Source organism: Harpia harpyja, chromosome 19 (assembly GCF_026419915.1).
Source record: "Harpia harpyja isolate bHarHar1 chromosome 19, bHarHar1 primary haplotype, whole genome shotgun sequence".
Lineage (NCBI taxonomy): Eukaryota > Metazoa > Chordata > Aves > Accipitriformes > Accipitridae > Harpia > Harpia harpyja.
Window position 1 is genome coordinate 12,224,948 of NC_068958.1, and position 16,692 is coordinate 12,241,639.

The window sequence follows — 16,692 nt, forward strand, 5'->3', positions numbered from 1 at the left end:
GCTGGATTAAATCCCTGGCCTACCCTGGTTGCCTCTGCATGGCTCTTCTACTTCTTCCACTCAATGGCTCTCTTGTTTCCTTGTCAGTCTGTTTGCTCCTCATATATTTTAGGAATTTTTTATTTATCTTTCCTTTCCTGCTATTTTTGTTTTGCCTGCTGCTCCACTGCTATTCCTCTGCGACCCAATTTGGCTGTTTACACCCTTTCTATTACAGACGTCTGTATTGTTCAAATCTTCCTCTGCTATTTCTATCTCATAGGGAACCTCTAGATTCGTGGTCTCTGCAGGCATGGTTTGCTACATTCTTCCAAAATGTCTCAGTATTTAAGGGATACAGCAAGATCTTATTTTCTCTCATGTGCTTCTCTCCAGGCCATAGATTGCATCCATACTAAACTGGTGTGGATGAGGAGCTCCCTTGACCAGCAGTGGGTCCTTGGCATTAGTTCAAATAACTAGAACTGCAGGTTTTTAAAAGCTGTTCAGTTTTTCTCCATGGTGCCTTTTTGGAGACAGCTGTTACTCAAAGCCACAGCAGTCACCTAAAACGTTTTGGTGAAGGCAACCTTGTGCATCAAGTGAGGAGACATGTCAGCTGCTGCCTCTGCAGAGCACAGCGAGGGCACCTTCGCTTGATGCCAGGAGTAATTGCACTTTGGTGGCAGTTAGCTGTGTTGTGCTCCCTAGACTCACTCTGAGAGCAATGAGTTGTGTTTGTTCTTGGGAGGCAAAGTCTGCATCTTGTCATACTGGGTCTGAGAGCGAGTTGTGCTTGGGCTGTTGGGAGGATGAGTTACTGACATGGTGGGTGAAGCTGTGTTGTTAAGTGCCCCTGCCTTCAGGTGTGAAGGGCTGTGGTAAGACCAGGCTGCTGCGGGATGGACTGGCCTGGCCTGGCCTTGCCTTTTTTTCATGGGAAGAAGTGAGCCATGGGGCAAGCTGGGACGCAGCTGAGGCCAGTTTATTTGCTGCCTGCTTAAAGAGGAGAGGGTGGTGGTTAGACTTTCCAGCTGGGAAGGCACTTTGAAGACTCACTTGAGGAAAAACTGTTGCACTTGGTTGGTTATTTTCAGCCTTTGGGGTTTTTAGTCTATAGATTGTGTCTCTGGGACTCTCTTTTTTTTGGACCCATTCTTGAAGGGACATGGATCTGTGGTATTGAGCAGAGGATGTGCTCATGGGGACATAGTTGCATGGCTTTGGGAGCTACTTTTCTAGCCTTGGCTCAGGGTCCAAGACCAGAATTCCCACATGTAGAGAGAAGAAAACAATGCAACCCACAGTGCTAATGTGTTAATAAAAAGGCTTGTCTAACTGCTACCAATTTTGACTGGCAGGGAAGAGGCAGGGAGGAGAGAGGTTTTGAAAAAAACTTTCTATTTGGTATTTTTTTCCTAGGCAGGTGTGGCCAGTTTGACCTCTAGGTCACTGACTGTTCCTGTAGAAAAGTCTCGCAGTCTTTTCTGAGGTGTTCGTATGCCTCTGTGGTTTGCTCCAGACTTTTCAAATTCCTCTGGAAGGTGTTTGGGCTAGATCTGTGCCATCATTCTCCATGGAAATTCCAGTCATGTTTAGGGGAGTTACAAACTTTGTAAAAACAGTCTCCCTCCTGCTGCTCACATACCATGGGAAATTCTTGGCAACGTGACAGATAGCTAAATAAAACCACTGGCAAGCAGGGGTCCACAAGCCCTGCACCAGCAGGGACAGTGTGCCAGAGACACAGCTGTGGGAAGCATCACCTCTGATGTGAACAGGTATTTGCACTGTGCTGGGTCATGAAGCAGGTAGCGTTCAGTGCACGTCACAGTTTGGAGACAGTAGTTTTAAGAGTTAGGCTGGCACCAGGGTTGGATCAGCAGTCCTACCCATGACAGTGCCTGTACCTGGGAGCTGTGGTTGGATTAGGAAGAAAGCCCAGGATGGCCTCCATGCTGACAGCTTGGTTTTGGGCTCATTCCCAGGAGGTAGAGGGGAGTATGAGCTTTCACCAGCACAGCCGTCTTCTCCAGAGCGTGGTAGCCTTTGCTGTTTCCAGATCTGTAACTGTGCTGCAGATTATGGACTGTAATATTCAGGCTATTGCATTTTGGTATTATTCTTTTCTGTAGGAAAGAAGAATTTACATACAGGAACATCTCCAAAATAACCATAATTGGCTTGCAGAGCTCAAAGTTAAAGTGTGAGTTTTATGGTTGCCCATGAAACCTTAATTCATCTGGGAGTGTGTAAGCACCTAAGTTTTTGTCTATTTGCTCACTACTGCTTTTTCTAATAGTGTCTCTGCCTCTTTGGACCAGCCTGGGACAGAATTAAGGTTGCTCTGGCAACTGTTAATATGGCACTTGCATAATTTCAGTTTACCACCAGCTTTTTAATACCTGTTTTCAAAATATCAAATGTTAACAAATACAGAAAAAAGTGCTACTAGTCCATAGTACTTCTAAGCCTTTTGCCTGGATAAGCCTCGGATCTCTTTACAGAGGAGTTTGGTATTCTGCAGGCAGGCAGGGAAGCAGCAGGACAGAGAGAAAGTGACTTGCCAGAGGCAACCAGCGGGCGAGTGGCAAAGGAAGAGAGCGCAAGTCTCTGGGCTTGCAGCCAAGTCCCTGTCTGCTGAGCACAGCCTTACGCTGTTGGATTGCGTTTCTGTATCCTGTGAAAGAAAGCAGAAAACAAATGCACAGAGAAATGGAAGGGGAAGGATTGTTAAAAGCTGAAGGTTTCTTAAAGTATAGCTGTTGTATTAACTTAACGTATGTCTGGTTAGCTATTTGAGACTTAGTAAGTGTTCCTCTTCACAAGGGAGAAGTCCTGAGCCTGATGGAGCAATGCTGATTAATATTGTGGGGAAGAGTCTTATCATACCTGGAATCTTTAAATAAAATGCTGTTAAAAGTGGGAACAGTCAGGAAGAGGTGATTTCAGGAGCCTTGAATTCATCTCCAGTGTGTCAGTCAGGTTGGCTGGGTTCAGGGGAGCTTGCTGATAGTGTGGTTTGCTCTGTTCTTTTGCCCTGGTAACAACTTTTTTGAGGACCATGACAAGCAAGATGTAGTTTAAAAGCAGGTAGTGCTCACTGGCAGTACTAGCCACGAGTGTGAAGTTCGCTCTTTAGACTGTCAGCATGCCACCAGCCAGTTATTCTGTGGTGTGGAGGAAAACATGAAAAAGCAGTTCCACTAAAACAACCCAGTTCAAACACTCCACTTGCTTTCATTCCTAGCAGTGTTGCAGTTTGTTACTATGGCAATTCAGTGACATTTGCTGGAGGTTGGAAGACCACTAATGGTTGTTTCTAGTAGATCCTGTTCTTTCTGTCTCCATCTCCTACTTTTCTGTGTATGCAATTCTGTTTAAGAGGCAAAGCTGGATTTTGTGCTGTTTCTCAAAAGCAGATCCCTGTGCTCATGCTGCCAGCAGGTTACTCCTACACAGCTCTTCAATGTACTCCACCATTCGGGAGATGCCTGAGAGCACAGCATATAAATCCTGTCTGTAAGCCCAGAACACCCTTCACCTGGCAGCGCCTGACAGCCTCCTTCACTTGTGCCTTAAATTCTAGCATAAACGGGAGCAACTTCCGTATTTATGCTTGCATAACATTTATGCTTGCAGCCCCATAGGTTGAAAACTCCTGGGTCAGATCCCACAAAATCCCAAGACTGATCCCACATAATACAACCTCTTTTTCCTTTGTGTCTGTTGGCCTTTCTGTGGTGTTGGAACCCCTTTTTCCTGTTTGCAAATAATTTTTTAGAATTAGTATTACCATCTCACAGGTGATGATATTTACCACGTATTTCAGACTGCCCTGTTGTGTTATCAAGTTGCAGGAGGGGTAAAAAGTGGTCTTTGGATCTTGTGTGATGATGTTATGTCACCTCCGCACACCCCAATGAGTGGCTCTTTCCAGACAATCACGGTGTGAAGTTTTTCTGGAGTGGGTCAAAGTTCTGGCACTAAAGAGAGAGTGTCCTGCCTGAACCTCTTCTGGAAGGAGGCAGGAGTCTCTCCATGTTGCCGTTTGAAGGGGACAGAGAAGTTACTGTATTTACTGGAAAAAAAAATGGATTTACCAGAGCCCTTAATGGTCCTGTGACTGGACATTGGGGAGAAAGATATGTGGGAACTGGCAGAACCAAGGACGAGCAGCAAGCCCCTGCATGCCTGAAGCAAGGCTGAGGACAGCAGCCGTACAGATGGAAGAGGACCTGTGTGCAAGCTGTGGCCAGTAGGGTCGGTGGGAGGCACAGGCTGACCTGAAATAGTGTCATACCTTCACCCAGGCTGGAGCCCTGCCTGAGCAGGAGCACCCTGTGGAGCAGGAGTCGGTGGCAGCTGTCAGAGCACAGCCGCAGCAGGAGCAGCCACAGAGCTGAGCTGCAGAGCAGTAACTCCCATGCCCTGCACAGCAGCAGCCTGTGGCCTCCCTCTTGTCTACAACAAAGGAGGTGGGTTTCAGCTGTGCTTTCCTGAGGGAGGAAAAGCTGTTCTCCTGTGGTCAGGTAAACGTGGCATGTGCTGGGGTCAGTCATGGATCTTACTGGAGGAGCTGCCTGAGTTAGGGACCCTGCTGTGAGAAGTGTTGGAAAGCCTGTGCAAGAGACAGGCTCATAGCCTGCTGCAAGGCGCCGAGTTAACTGGCATTCATCAGACTGTATGTGAGGGCACTGTGTGTCTGTTCATTAGGAGTAGCTGCTCATTGCTCCTGAAACTAGAGTTCATGACGCTGAGCTAGTATTTGAATGCACTTTTCCTTCTAGTCATCTCAAGAGAACTCCTTCGCCTTGCACAGAGACTGGGTAAAAATGACTAGATGAAATTGGTGATTGTCACTGACAAAAATTTGGGCTGGCATTGATAGCTGTGAGCTTGCAAGAATTTCAGAAGTAGATTTGGGCTCCAAAATGTTTCATTGCTTCATAGGTAGAACATCCTCAAGGTTGTTTTTCTAACGTGTTGTTCAGAAATTTGCTATGCAGACAGTTCCTTAACCTCTCAGACATGAGGCCTTTCCCAGTGCTTTCCCTGCTAGCCCCAGGTGGGATGTTCTGGCAGTAGGCAATCTTAACTGCTCTTTGCTGCAATTAAACTGAAGTCTTGACTTTCCCTCTGTGGCCAGACTCAGTCACCCTTCCCAGTTCGTAGCAACTTTTTAATGTATTACATGTTACTTTCCCTATTGAAGTGAGTTGTGTTACTGCGTTGGGAGTACAAAGTTTGTGTAAGCAAAGGTTTACACAGATACTGGTATCCTACAGAGAGAAAAACACAGATATGTCTTCCAGGGAAGACAAGGTGCAGCTGGCGATACAAAGAGTTCTTGAGCTCTTTTGATACAGTCCAGTCTTTAGCATCCTCTCCAGCTCAACACTGGCCCTCAAGAAGAGACTGAGAAATGGATGGAATACACTCTCCTCTCAAGTGACAGACTGCTGTAGTACAGACCAAAATCAAACTGCAAACTACAATTATAAAATGCTGAGAAGCATTTCAACTCCAAGGCTACCAGTTCTGCCAGTGCAATCTAGGGAATGAAAAGCCAGTCAGCATGTTTTCCTTGCACTGCATCACATAAGAGCAAATACCAAGGAAGGCAGGGATGCACAGTGTCTGCTACTGCGTCACGGAGTTAAAAATAACTGGTTTTAAGGACAAATATCATTGTAATACAAGAGGTACCAAAATGGTCTTCAGAAGAGGTACTCCAGTCCCAGCAATGTACATGATGAAGCAGGCAGGACAACCCAGTATCTCTCGGTCTTTGTGTTAATCGCTGAATGCCATCACCATCCCTCGTTTAGAGGTTGACTCCAAGTTTGGGCTTTGCCATAGCCTGAACGGAAGCACATCGCTCTGGTACAGCAAAGCTGGCTGCCAGGGACATTGCCAACCTCTTCAGCTCTCTGCTGCTGAAGCTCCCACATTGTGGCACAGTTTTTTAGTGGGTGCCTTATGATGCCTGAGTCATTTCTCTTTGCCAGATCTTCAGTCCACCTTATCAAGTACCTAGATGCAGTGAAGCATTTATGCCTCAGTGCAAGATATGTTTTAGTTTGTGATTATATCCCAACTCCTGGTAGCTGTCTGCAATTCTCATCAGATTGGTGATTGGTCAAGAAGCGTGTCTTTTGAAAATTAAATATAACTCTGCTGTCATGTGTGAGCTTTATTTTCTCTTTCCCCATTCATAGTAGTATCATACTTGCTTATTGTGTGCTAGATTGTGCTTGGATGCTGGGCTAAGAGGCCATTCGGTGGTAGGGGGGGACACTAACTTTCATCTGGGTCTGAGGATGTTGTACGCTACAAACAGAATGTTTTTCTTTCCAGTTTCTTAGCCAAATGCATTCAAACCCATCACCTGTGTACAGGACAGCATCCATGAGAAGTGTGTGTCTAGTCTGTGTGACATTATTTAGTTGTAAGGAGAAAAAAAGAAAATTGCAATTTTTTTTTTTTCCCCAAAATGGAATACATAGTAAATATTTCACAACCCCATAAATAAAAAATGATTGGCCTGATCTTTTAAAAACATATTTCCCTTTGGGCTCTGACTAAGCATGAGAAAGTTCAGCCTAAGAGGGAATTTATTTGAAAAAGCAGTGAAAGGTTAGAAGCAAGGATGTGGGCTGGAATATTCCTTGCAAACGTTAACTGTGGAGGCACAGTGCTAATGCCTTGCATGTGCAAAAACATTTTGAGGGTTGTGAATTTAAACCATGAAATTAATATATTCAAAATTAAGGTTTTCTTGCCCAGACCTTATGCATACAGGATATGGTGATTTTAATGTTCTGACTAGTGATGGAAAGATATGTAAGTGGTTTGCTGATGTTAATTTAAGGTTAAGGAAGAACCTTTAGCATCTCCGTTTCTTGATTAATTTTAAATATTCAAATTTGCAACCTTAATGTTTCCTTAAAGTAAATTTTAGCTTTTTATTTTCTTGTACTTTTGGGGGGTACCAGAGCAAAAAATGGAAAGTTCCACTGTTGTGCTTGGTAAAACTTACTAATGCCTTACACAATTAAAAGCCTGATGTAAATGATGTGTGTGTGCGTGCACACCCACGTACACATGCCAAAGTGAATGGTTAGTCATTTACAACTTTGTGATTAATTTTTCCAATGTTCTTATTTAATAATTCTTCTGCTCCTTGGGGAAAGCTATAAAAATGGATTTTATTTTTCTAATGTGTTTGCATTTTAAGTAGGTAAAGTCTCTTTAGATTCTCATTTGCCTAACAAGTAGATGAATATGTTCATCTTCAAATTTAAATGACCAATGGGCTGAGACCAAGAATAATAAATTTCAGTGCAGGAGGAGGACATTAAAGAAATAATAAGAAACTTAGTTCTGGGATCTACAGTGTGAAGAAATTTTGACCTCAAGGCCTGAGATACATTCCTTCAGTGCTGTAGTTGTTGCCTTTCACAAAAGCGTATTTCTTTGCAGCTCTGGGGCTGGGGTCATTCATTCTCCCCTGGAACAAGACTTTTTTGGCAAGGTGCAGTGCTGTCCATTGCGCCTTAACACAGGTCACTCCTGTCTTGCTCTTATGTTCTTCTCTGAGTACTTTGCAGGACTGGAATGAGACAGAGTTTATCACTGCAATTTCTCAGGTTTTCTGTAACATGGGAGATCCATATCCCTTTGCCTTTCTCTGCTGCTGTTCGCTAGTTCTGACCCAGCGCCTTCACATTACAGCACCAATGTCTTTTTTGAGGCTGGGTGAAATAGGTAACGGTTCCTGGACCTGTTTTTTAATAGGGTAAATTTGAAGTTGCTCTTCTGACGTAACTGTTATACTAAGGGTTCTTCTTGGATGTTCTCACTTTGGGTATCCTATTGGGTGTCTTGCCTTATAACCACATAAGGTGTGCTCAGGAGCATGACACACATGCAGTCAGTCATGCTGGAGGTTTTGATGTTCGCGCACGTTCATAGCTCTGGAGAGGACCAGTTTCTCTGTATGTAGTTTTAATCTAAGGTTTTAGAAAAGGAGGCTTTCAAGTTGTCTATAAATTTGTGATCTTCACATGATCTTACACAGAAAATTGCTAATATACCCATAAAAATTATATTTCTTCCTGTTTCCCAGACACTGACCAAATAGACAATGTTTACAGAAATCTGGATTTAATACTTTGCAACAAATCTTTTACAGAGTTCCTAGGCAGTAAAATTGATGGAGAAATATATTTATTCTACTAGAAAAGGATAAGAATTTTAGTAATCTCAGGCTGTTCTGATCATCCATCAGTTTGTCCTGAAAATGCCAGGAGAGCTTTACTGAAGATGGAAATACATCCCTCCACTGTTCGTTAAGAAGGGATAAACTTTCCATCTTCCAACATGAGTTGAAATTTAGCAACAGAAAAAGTGTACAGACAGCAGTGCTGTTAATTATTCCAAATTCTTCTTTCAGCCCGAACCTTTGTTTGTTGAGCTGCTTGTTGGCGTTTCAACAACGCTGAACCTGAACAGCACACAAAAAACAAAAACATTTTAGGTATTTTAAGTTCTCAGTATTTTCACTTCTAAGGCTATTCATAACCAGGAATGGCAGAGCAATACAAGTATTACCTTCTTAAGACCTCTCCTTTCAACCTAAGCAAAAAGGTTAAGAGTTCTTGATTATCTTGGGTGATTGTAAAGAGGAGGGTTCTGCATCCTTCCTAGTTTATTTTAATTCGATTTTGTTCTTTACGAAGTTTTACGGAGCCAGGATCTATCCTTCAGTGCTGCTCAGTCATTTAACTTTCACTTTTCCTTTCCACTTTGGAAACTAGGCAGAGACACTCCATGTGAATTCCCATCTGGAAATCAGAGTAAGAACAAAATTTCTAGTCACGGACAAATGAGTAGGAAAAAGTCAAGATGAGGTTTGCTTTTCCCTTATGAAACTCTCAATGCTACATCATTTAATCTAAACAGTTGTGAAGTAGATAAGTAGTGTGTTCTCAGCCAAACCATTTTGATTCCAGAAGGAGGTTAAAATAAAATGGCCTTTATTGTGTGTTGTGCATAAGTCCACAGCGTGGGCTGGATTGAGTTTTTCACTTAAGACAGAGATTCAGCATCCTTATTGATACAAAAGACAAACCTTCCTGTATCAACAAGTTAGATATGTACAAGTACACCTATTTTAATTATGCAATTATTGCATAATTGCATCGTTGAGGCTGTTAATTGTCATATTGCTGGTAGTAGCACCTTAAGATGCTGTTTTCAACATTCTTTATCTTGCACTTAGTTACAATTTGAATAAAAAAGAATCCATCACTGCCCTGAAGTGACTCCAGAATGAAGAAGTATGACACTAGATCTGCTGGCCTTAATTATATTGTCTGGTGTGTCTGAATTTTGTCATGGAGTCTGAACATCCTGGCTCATAATGCTGATTTTGTGGATAATCGTAAAACGCCGTAATATTTTTGCTTTAAATTCCTGATGTTTGCTGTCTGTTTGGATTCAACTTTAACATACTTTTAACTGTGGGAGAAGGAAATTCATTGAAGTGTAACATCCTGAGAACACCTGGGAAGTCCTCTCTCTCTCAACATCCAGTGAGTAGTACCCAAAACAGCTTTTCAGAAAAACGTTTAAAAAAAAATTACAGTATGTGACTATCATGAACAAGGGGGCTGTCTTTCAGAAATTAATTCAGGATATTCCCCTCTGTATGGAAGTTCCTGCTAGTCTGGCATCAAGTTTCCAAATCTGGAGGGATTACATACAGCCCTGGATGGCCTGCACTTAAATCTCCATCATTCTGATACATTCAACTGACACGTGGTTTGGATAAAGTATTACAGAATTCATACAGTTCACTGGCCACCTACTTGAAAGCAGCTTAAAAAATGCTGTGAGGTGAAGTCAATCCTGTAGCTACTGAATGCATCTGCAACAGCTCTTCTTAGGAGCTGGGACTAAGCTCTGAAATGCTTCAGCAAGAAACCGAGCACAAGTCTGTGGCTCCTCTCACCTGTCATTTAGCCCCTTGCCAGCTTGAAGGTGAGCTAACTTGTTGCACCATTTTTTGGTAATTTCAAGGGAGTTGGCCCCTCTGTGTGAGGGTTTGGTTTGGTATTTTGCAGCCTGAGGACCCCTCTTTGTGAAGCGTGGGAAGCACCATGCTAGGTTAAGCCAGTGTGTGCCTAGGTATCTCCTGTGTTCCTGACAAAGGCCAAGTGTTTGTGGGAAGAAAATAAATGATCGTGAAATGAGTGATCTTGGAATAGTTTGCCCACAGGCAAAGTTTTTTCCTAACCCCCACTTAGGAGCTGGCTTGTGAGGGTTTCTGTCCTTTCCAAATTTCTGGATTTTATTATTATTTAATCCTTACTAATGTAACTCTGGATACTTTAATCCTCCTAAGGGGTTGCTGCTGACTTTGGGCTCAGTCCTGTTCCCTTTTCAAGGAATTTTGCCATTAGACACCTTTAAGTTGAGTTCTGATGTAGATTGCAACTGATTTTACTGGCAACTCTCTACTTGGCTGTAAAATGCAGTTGTAAAGCTCATAACTTCTGTGCAAGAACACAGTTTGAATGAGGAGTAGATGGAGGTCTACAGGCAGTAAGCTTTATGTCTGCAAACTTGCATTCTACCTCTCCCCAATGCCAGTCCAGCATCTAGAAGGAAGCCCCTAAAGATGCCAAAGGGTTAGGTCAAAGGAATTGTCTGTGAACCTGCGCGGGGAATATCGTGCCAGATTAGGAAGCCATAAATATGTTCCTTTCCGTCTAGGTGCCCCTCTGGCTGCGGAAAGGGAGAAGAAACCTCTCTCCAGAGCTGTCTTTGTGCTGCCCTGGGTGGAATCCACAGAAACAAGTGAGGGTCCCAGATGTTTTTGCTCCCTGCTGTGTTGTAAGGATGCAGTAGCTGCACACTCTGTGTCTTCTTCTGGGGAGGCTGCTCAGGTAGTCTGTGCTCTGGACACAGCTCGGAAAGTTGTTTCCCAGAGGCAAGCATGCAGCACATATCTCAGAAAATGCCAGCCTTTCCTGTTTCTTTGCATCAGGTGGTTTAGTCGTGGTGGCTTTGGCTCTTACTGAAGAGTGTTGGAGTTGCTCATGGTTCCTTTCAGTGAGGCAGACATCCCAGGAAAGATTATATTTTCTTCAGGTACTGCTACACAGCCATTCAGTAGCTCCAGCCCTCTCTTTTTATCACCAGCAGGACTTGTAAGGACTCCAGAATCTGCCAGCAGATTTTCAGGAAACAGTTAAGGAATGTGAAACTGAGTATCAGAGCATCTCATGGACTGTCCTGTGATCCACTGGGCGTGGCTGGAGGGATGATGCTGATACTTCATTGTCACATAAGCCTCACTCAGAAAGCCCATTTGCCGGGAGAAATACCACAACCTCAAATAGCGAGATGACAGAAAAATGTATTGCAGCAGGCTTAACTGTAAGAAATCCAGCCCCCTCCCCTTTCAGAGATGCTGCTGGACTTCATGAACTGTTTAGGAAACCTTGTTTCCCAAGATGAGCCAGGAATGTGGAATTCTTGGAGTTCGGTGCTTCTTTTGCCACCCTGACCATGGAGCAGGACAAGTAGTGCTGTCTGGACTGCCCTCTTTTCTTTTTTAAATTTTGCTTCTTTTTTCTCATTTGGGACCCAGAACACTGCTGGATTTTAAGAATCACTCAGCAGGCTGTTGCAGTCTGTTTACATTCAGCAGTTTTGCCCTTCCACATTTGGAGGCTGTCCCTACTAGACAGCTATTTCTGCAGTGCTCTATAAGAGTAGGATCACTTAGGATTCAAGAGTATCTGCAAAGTGCCTAGTTGCCGTGAGAGCTCCTCTATCAAGTAGCTTTTCTGGCTTCTTCCATTTGAAAGGTCAGTATGAATTTTGGGTCAGGTGACAATTGTTCTTCACCTTGGAGAAGTCCTTAAGAAGCTCCCACAGCCTGCTGTGCAGAGACCCCATCATTCTGGACCCTTGACGGGATGTGCTGTCATCATTGCAGGGCTGTCATCTGGATGATGTATGTAACTGTTTCCAGTTTGGGTTTCTGTGATGCTGTGCAGAGCTCTTAGAGCCCAGTGGAAACTAGTTTGTACACAGTTTCTTGTGGTCTCAGATTCCTGCACTTAGGAGGGTGGTTTAAGTGATCTGTATTTTTAGCTTGTGATACAGAAGTCCTGACCTTTCAACAAATTTCTGATTGCTATCGTTCCCTTCCTGGGTTTCTAGAGCAAAATCCACTGAGACCCTGGGCCAAGTGCCCTAAGGACAGAAGCCTCTTCTGTCTGCCACTGTTGGGCATGTGTTTTCTACCCTCCCTGTTTCCTGCCAAAATGAAATATGTGCTTTCTTCTCTGCTGAATATTTGAAGCAAACAAAAAAATCTCAAAATATTTAATGCAACATCTGGGAAGAAAGATGACCTGGCTGATCATCCCTAGGGCAGGGTATTTCAGCAGCTACGAGTCATTGCTGAACACAGACCACACGACAAGAGGCAGCCAGCAGCAGCCCCTGGAGACAGGCAGAAAAAAGCAGCACGTTCCCTGTCTATTACTGGAGGTGCACTTGCAAGCAGAGTGGTCAAAAATACTTGCAGGTCCCATGGAGTTATTTCTTGGGGTACTTGAAAAACCTGCCTCTTTGCCATCTCAGTATGTCAGTCCTTTATATCTGAGGAACTGCCTTGTAACGACGTGGTTGCTTGCCTTTTTTTCTAGTAAGATGTGATGCTGTATTTTGCTGCGTGTATAGAAGTATGCAAGGCCATTACTCCTTAGACCTCTTCTGGAATCACTGCTCCCCTTGGAAAGACTCATGAGCATGAAGGAGGAATGATATTTGCTGGAGTTTGGGTTTTAACTAGGGTGTCTTTTGAGCATTTTGAAACTCTAGGTTTGCAGCGGTTGTAATACAGTGATTTTTCAGCTTGCAACAAGGATGTGTTCTGCAGGACTGTTGCCCGAATACCAATAAGGGACAGCACTGAACCTCTGTGCTAGTGGGCTAATTAGTATCTTTCCCTGTATTTTTCCTTAAGTCCTAATAGTGCCTGGTTTTGCTTTTGGTGGAGCTGCACTGCGTTAATGTCTACCTGGTGATAGGAGAGAGCTTGAATCTGAGCAGACTTGCTTAAGTAGCATTAGTTTGGCTATGTCTGGTACCATCTCTTCAGAGGTTTAGGGATGGGGGTTTCAGTATGGGCTTGCAGGCACACCTGAGCACTTGAAGCCCCTTGTAGCTCTTCCCTTTGAAAGCTATGTTGTTACATATATTGGGTATGGTGCCCAGCTAGAGTCTACCTTGGTGTAGTAGTTATAACCCAGAGCAGGAAAAGTACTACTGTACAGGCTAATTCTGCTCAGTGAGTTTCTTGCTAAGAAAGCTGTTGCTGCTGGGAACAGCACTGGAAGTATTCAACAGCTGTCAGCAAAGACAGCTTTATTGGGTAAGAAGGAAGAAGTCTGGTGCTTCCATGCAGCCCTGGAAGAGTGACCGTTGTTCAGAGAGGGTAAAGCTTAGCTACACATCGGCAGTCTCGTGATACTTTCTGAATTCTCTGTAAACCTCCTCATCTCTGAGACTTGGCACCATTTGCTGGGTGTTATCTCCTTTAAAGAGTTGAGGAAGAGATTAGTACCAATACCAGTTGGAACAAATTCTTACTCCTCATAATGACTTGTTTCACTATAATCTCTGGAGCTCATTCTTCCTTAGGGACAACAGTCCCCTAACAAAACAAGCAAAACCCTATTCTCTTGGGGCATGCTGTTACACTTTTTATTGTGTTTTCATTTTCCCCACGCTGCCTAGGGAAGGAAGTGGTCATAGCCAGCATGTGCTACTCAGTGGGATTGTGCTGTTGACAGTGGGATCCCCACAATCTTTACTAAGTTACAGAGACTACAACTAGCCATGCCTGTTTGAGTCTGTGAAATAGTGTCCCTCTAGCATTTAGTTTTATTCTATTCTAACAAGTCTCCTTATTTACTGAGCAGTTTTCTTCTAAACTAAGGCCATAATAGTTTTCTTCCTCCAAATGGAGGTATTGAAAATGGTTGGTATTTGGTACTCCTTTGAAGAATTAGTCTTCAGTTCATTTACCGCATGGTTCATTACACTTCAGAAAGGAGGTTGGTTTCTTGTCTAGGGGACACCAGTGATGTGGGACTGATTACTGATGACACGTTATGAATTTTCTCTGCTAATAATTGACTGTATTTTTTTTTGCAACAGATACACAAATATTCACTAGCAGTCAGTAGATTCGCTTTGTTGTCGGAAAGGGTCCAGGGTAGATTGAGACCCTTAGTTCCCATGTATGACCACAGAAGGAGACTGCATAAGATTATATAATGAAACATAGTTAAATGTGACCCACCAGTGCTTTTATCACTTGAATGTTCTTGCAGTCATGTTTTGCTTCTCCTCCTCCTCTTCCTCAAGCAATGCACTGTCAGAAGCAGTGAACCCTTTTCATCTCGGTATATATGCCTGGGCTCTGTCTCGCTTGTTCAGCCTAGACTTTTAAAAATCCCTTAGATCTAGCTTAGCATTGCTGTGCTCTGATTAAGATACAAATATTTTTTGGTAGCGGGGTAAAGTTCCCGTGCTCAGCTGTGTAACACCTTTTGTATTTGGCATTTTTTTCTTATAGATCACTTACATTCTGCCAAGCAGAATAAAGGGTGGAAAGTGGTTCTTCATTTAGTGTTGAAACCCCATGGGCTGATGGACTGCAGTAGTGAACCCAAGTGAGCAATTAGACTGTACCAATGCATACTAGCTTAAAATATTTATTTTAAAAATAAAATTATTGAGAAGTAAAATAAAAGCTTACTTAATGTGCATACTCTGGTATGTTTGAACACAGTATGGAAGAGGTAAAAACAAGACTTTATCTTTGCTAAACATATGGATACATGAATACAAACAACTGAGCTACTGCAGGGGATCTTACTGAATCTACTGGAGCTTACTCATCTGTGGAGCCATGGTAGCTGATGTGTACATTCCTAGCTTGATCCTGTTGTGAAGTAAAACATTAGTTTCAAGATCCTTTGTGGCTACACAAGCTGATGTAGTTTACTTTGCAAAGGTCTAGTAGCATGCAACCAATCAGCTACTGTGGTCGCCTGACAAGTACAATGCTGCAAGTTGCAGTGGGGTGACTACTTAGGGATGTCAGTCTGTACCCCGAGGTGTATGTCAGACATCAGAAGATGGAAAAACCCGACCAAGTTGACAAGTGAAATTTTCCTCTTACACTGATGTGATAGCTGAGCCAAAGACATTCGTTGTGCCTAGTCAGACCAAAACGAATTCATAAGCATCTTGAGCTTTTTTGCATCTGTCTTCCCCCCACAGCTGTGGTGAAGGGGGTCTGTTGTTGCTGGGAAGAAGGGAGGGGAGTCTGGGGTACAAACATACATGAAACCAGGCTCCATCAGTCCTTCTGTTCATTGAGCACCTTACTGTTCTGCGTGTTTTGGATTGTTGGTTCTCTTTGGTTTTGTTTGTTATAACGTGCCCATATGGGGTCTTAGATGCAGTTAGTAATCAGTAAGCAGCAGCAGTGAGAACCAAGTGGGGTATGAGCATGTAGGCACATGCAGTCCATGTTGTAGTTGGCATATTAAGACTTTGACTTCTAATAGCTCATACATTGGCTCTGTGTTTAGTTCTGCCAGTTTGTCCCCATCCTGACCAGTACTTGCCTGCTGTAGCCCTGAACTTCCAAAGGAGATTTCAGCAGGGCCTGTTGCTCTGCATCTTCATTGCTTTGCTGTGAGGTCTTCTGGAGGCTGTACTGGAGAGCAGAGCTGCTTGAATAGGAAATAACAAGTCAGAATATGCCCCAAGCCATATGGTGTGGGGCACACAGGGGACATTATGAAGCAGTGGTTGTCTGTGTGCCTTAGAGATTTGGCAGAGTGTGTGGGATGAGTGTAACTGCATGGGGGTGTCTGAGCAGCGTTGTCTGGAGTGCTTGCTTTTTACCTCAAGGTTTCTAAAGTGGCCTGTTTTCTTCTTTCTACAGACAATTTTAGGTACACGTGTGACATTTGTGGGAAAAAATATAAATATTATAGCTGCTTCCAAGAGCACAGAGACCTGCATGCTGTGGATGGTGAGTACTGTTTTGACACTCAGACACCCAAACTAGAACGAGAAGTCGTTGGGGAAGGCAAAATGTGGTTCTGCAGGACCGTGCGGCCCATGATGTACAAGACATTGCACAGCATGGCTTGCTCGCCTTTGCAGTGGAGGCACAGTCCACAGGCACTGAAGGAAGAAGTTTGCTGTGCTTGATTCTCTTTGCGTGCATCAAAATAACACCCTCTGCTGGGACCTGTGGTCCTTGCAGTCCTGTCTGTGTTAAGGTTCATGGTTAGGATGGATATGCTAGAACTGAGTGCCTCAAGGTAAATTGTCAGTCTGGCTACTCGCTGGGTAAGAGTTGGTTGCCTTTTGGTTTCTGACTTCACAGGTTTGTTCCCAACATGCTTCTCTGTAAGAAACGACATTTCAAAGTTGAGAACTGTTATTTCATTCTTATTAATCACTGTGGTAGTGAACTGATGCAGTTGTCAGTGGACCTTACAGGCCAATTTTTCCTCTGTGAATGTAGATGTGGCCTAGGCTGGTGACACTTGGACAGAAGTCAACACCCTCCTCCAGAAGCAGTGTTTGTTTTTATTA

The 16,692-nt window shown here is 43.6% G+C and overlaps 1 protein-coding gene across 9 annotated transcripts in view; it reads left to right on the top strand.

Annotated features, from left to right (window-relative positions):
* ZNF618 (zinc finger protein 618) overlaps positions 1 to 16,692 on the top strand; it is a 164,564-nt gene that overhangs the window by 102,171 nt on the left and 45,701 nt on the right. For 4 of the 9 annotated variants that reach the window (XM_052815643.1, XM_052815640.1, XM_052815641.1 and 1 more), the window contains 2 exons: positions 10,762 to 10,845; positions 16,031 to 16,120. In XM_052815643.1, coding sequence (XP_052671603.1) covers positions 10,762 to 10,845; positions 16,031 to 16,120 — 174 coding nt within the window. Of the gene's footprint in view, positions 1 to 9,695; positions 10,027 to 10,761; positions 10,846 to 16,030; positions 16,121 to 16,692 lie in introns of those variants that run through there. The other 5 variants (XM_052815644.1, XM_052815645.1, XM_052815646.1 and 2 more) reach the window with 2 other exon arrangements.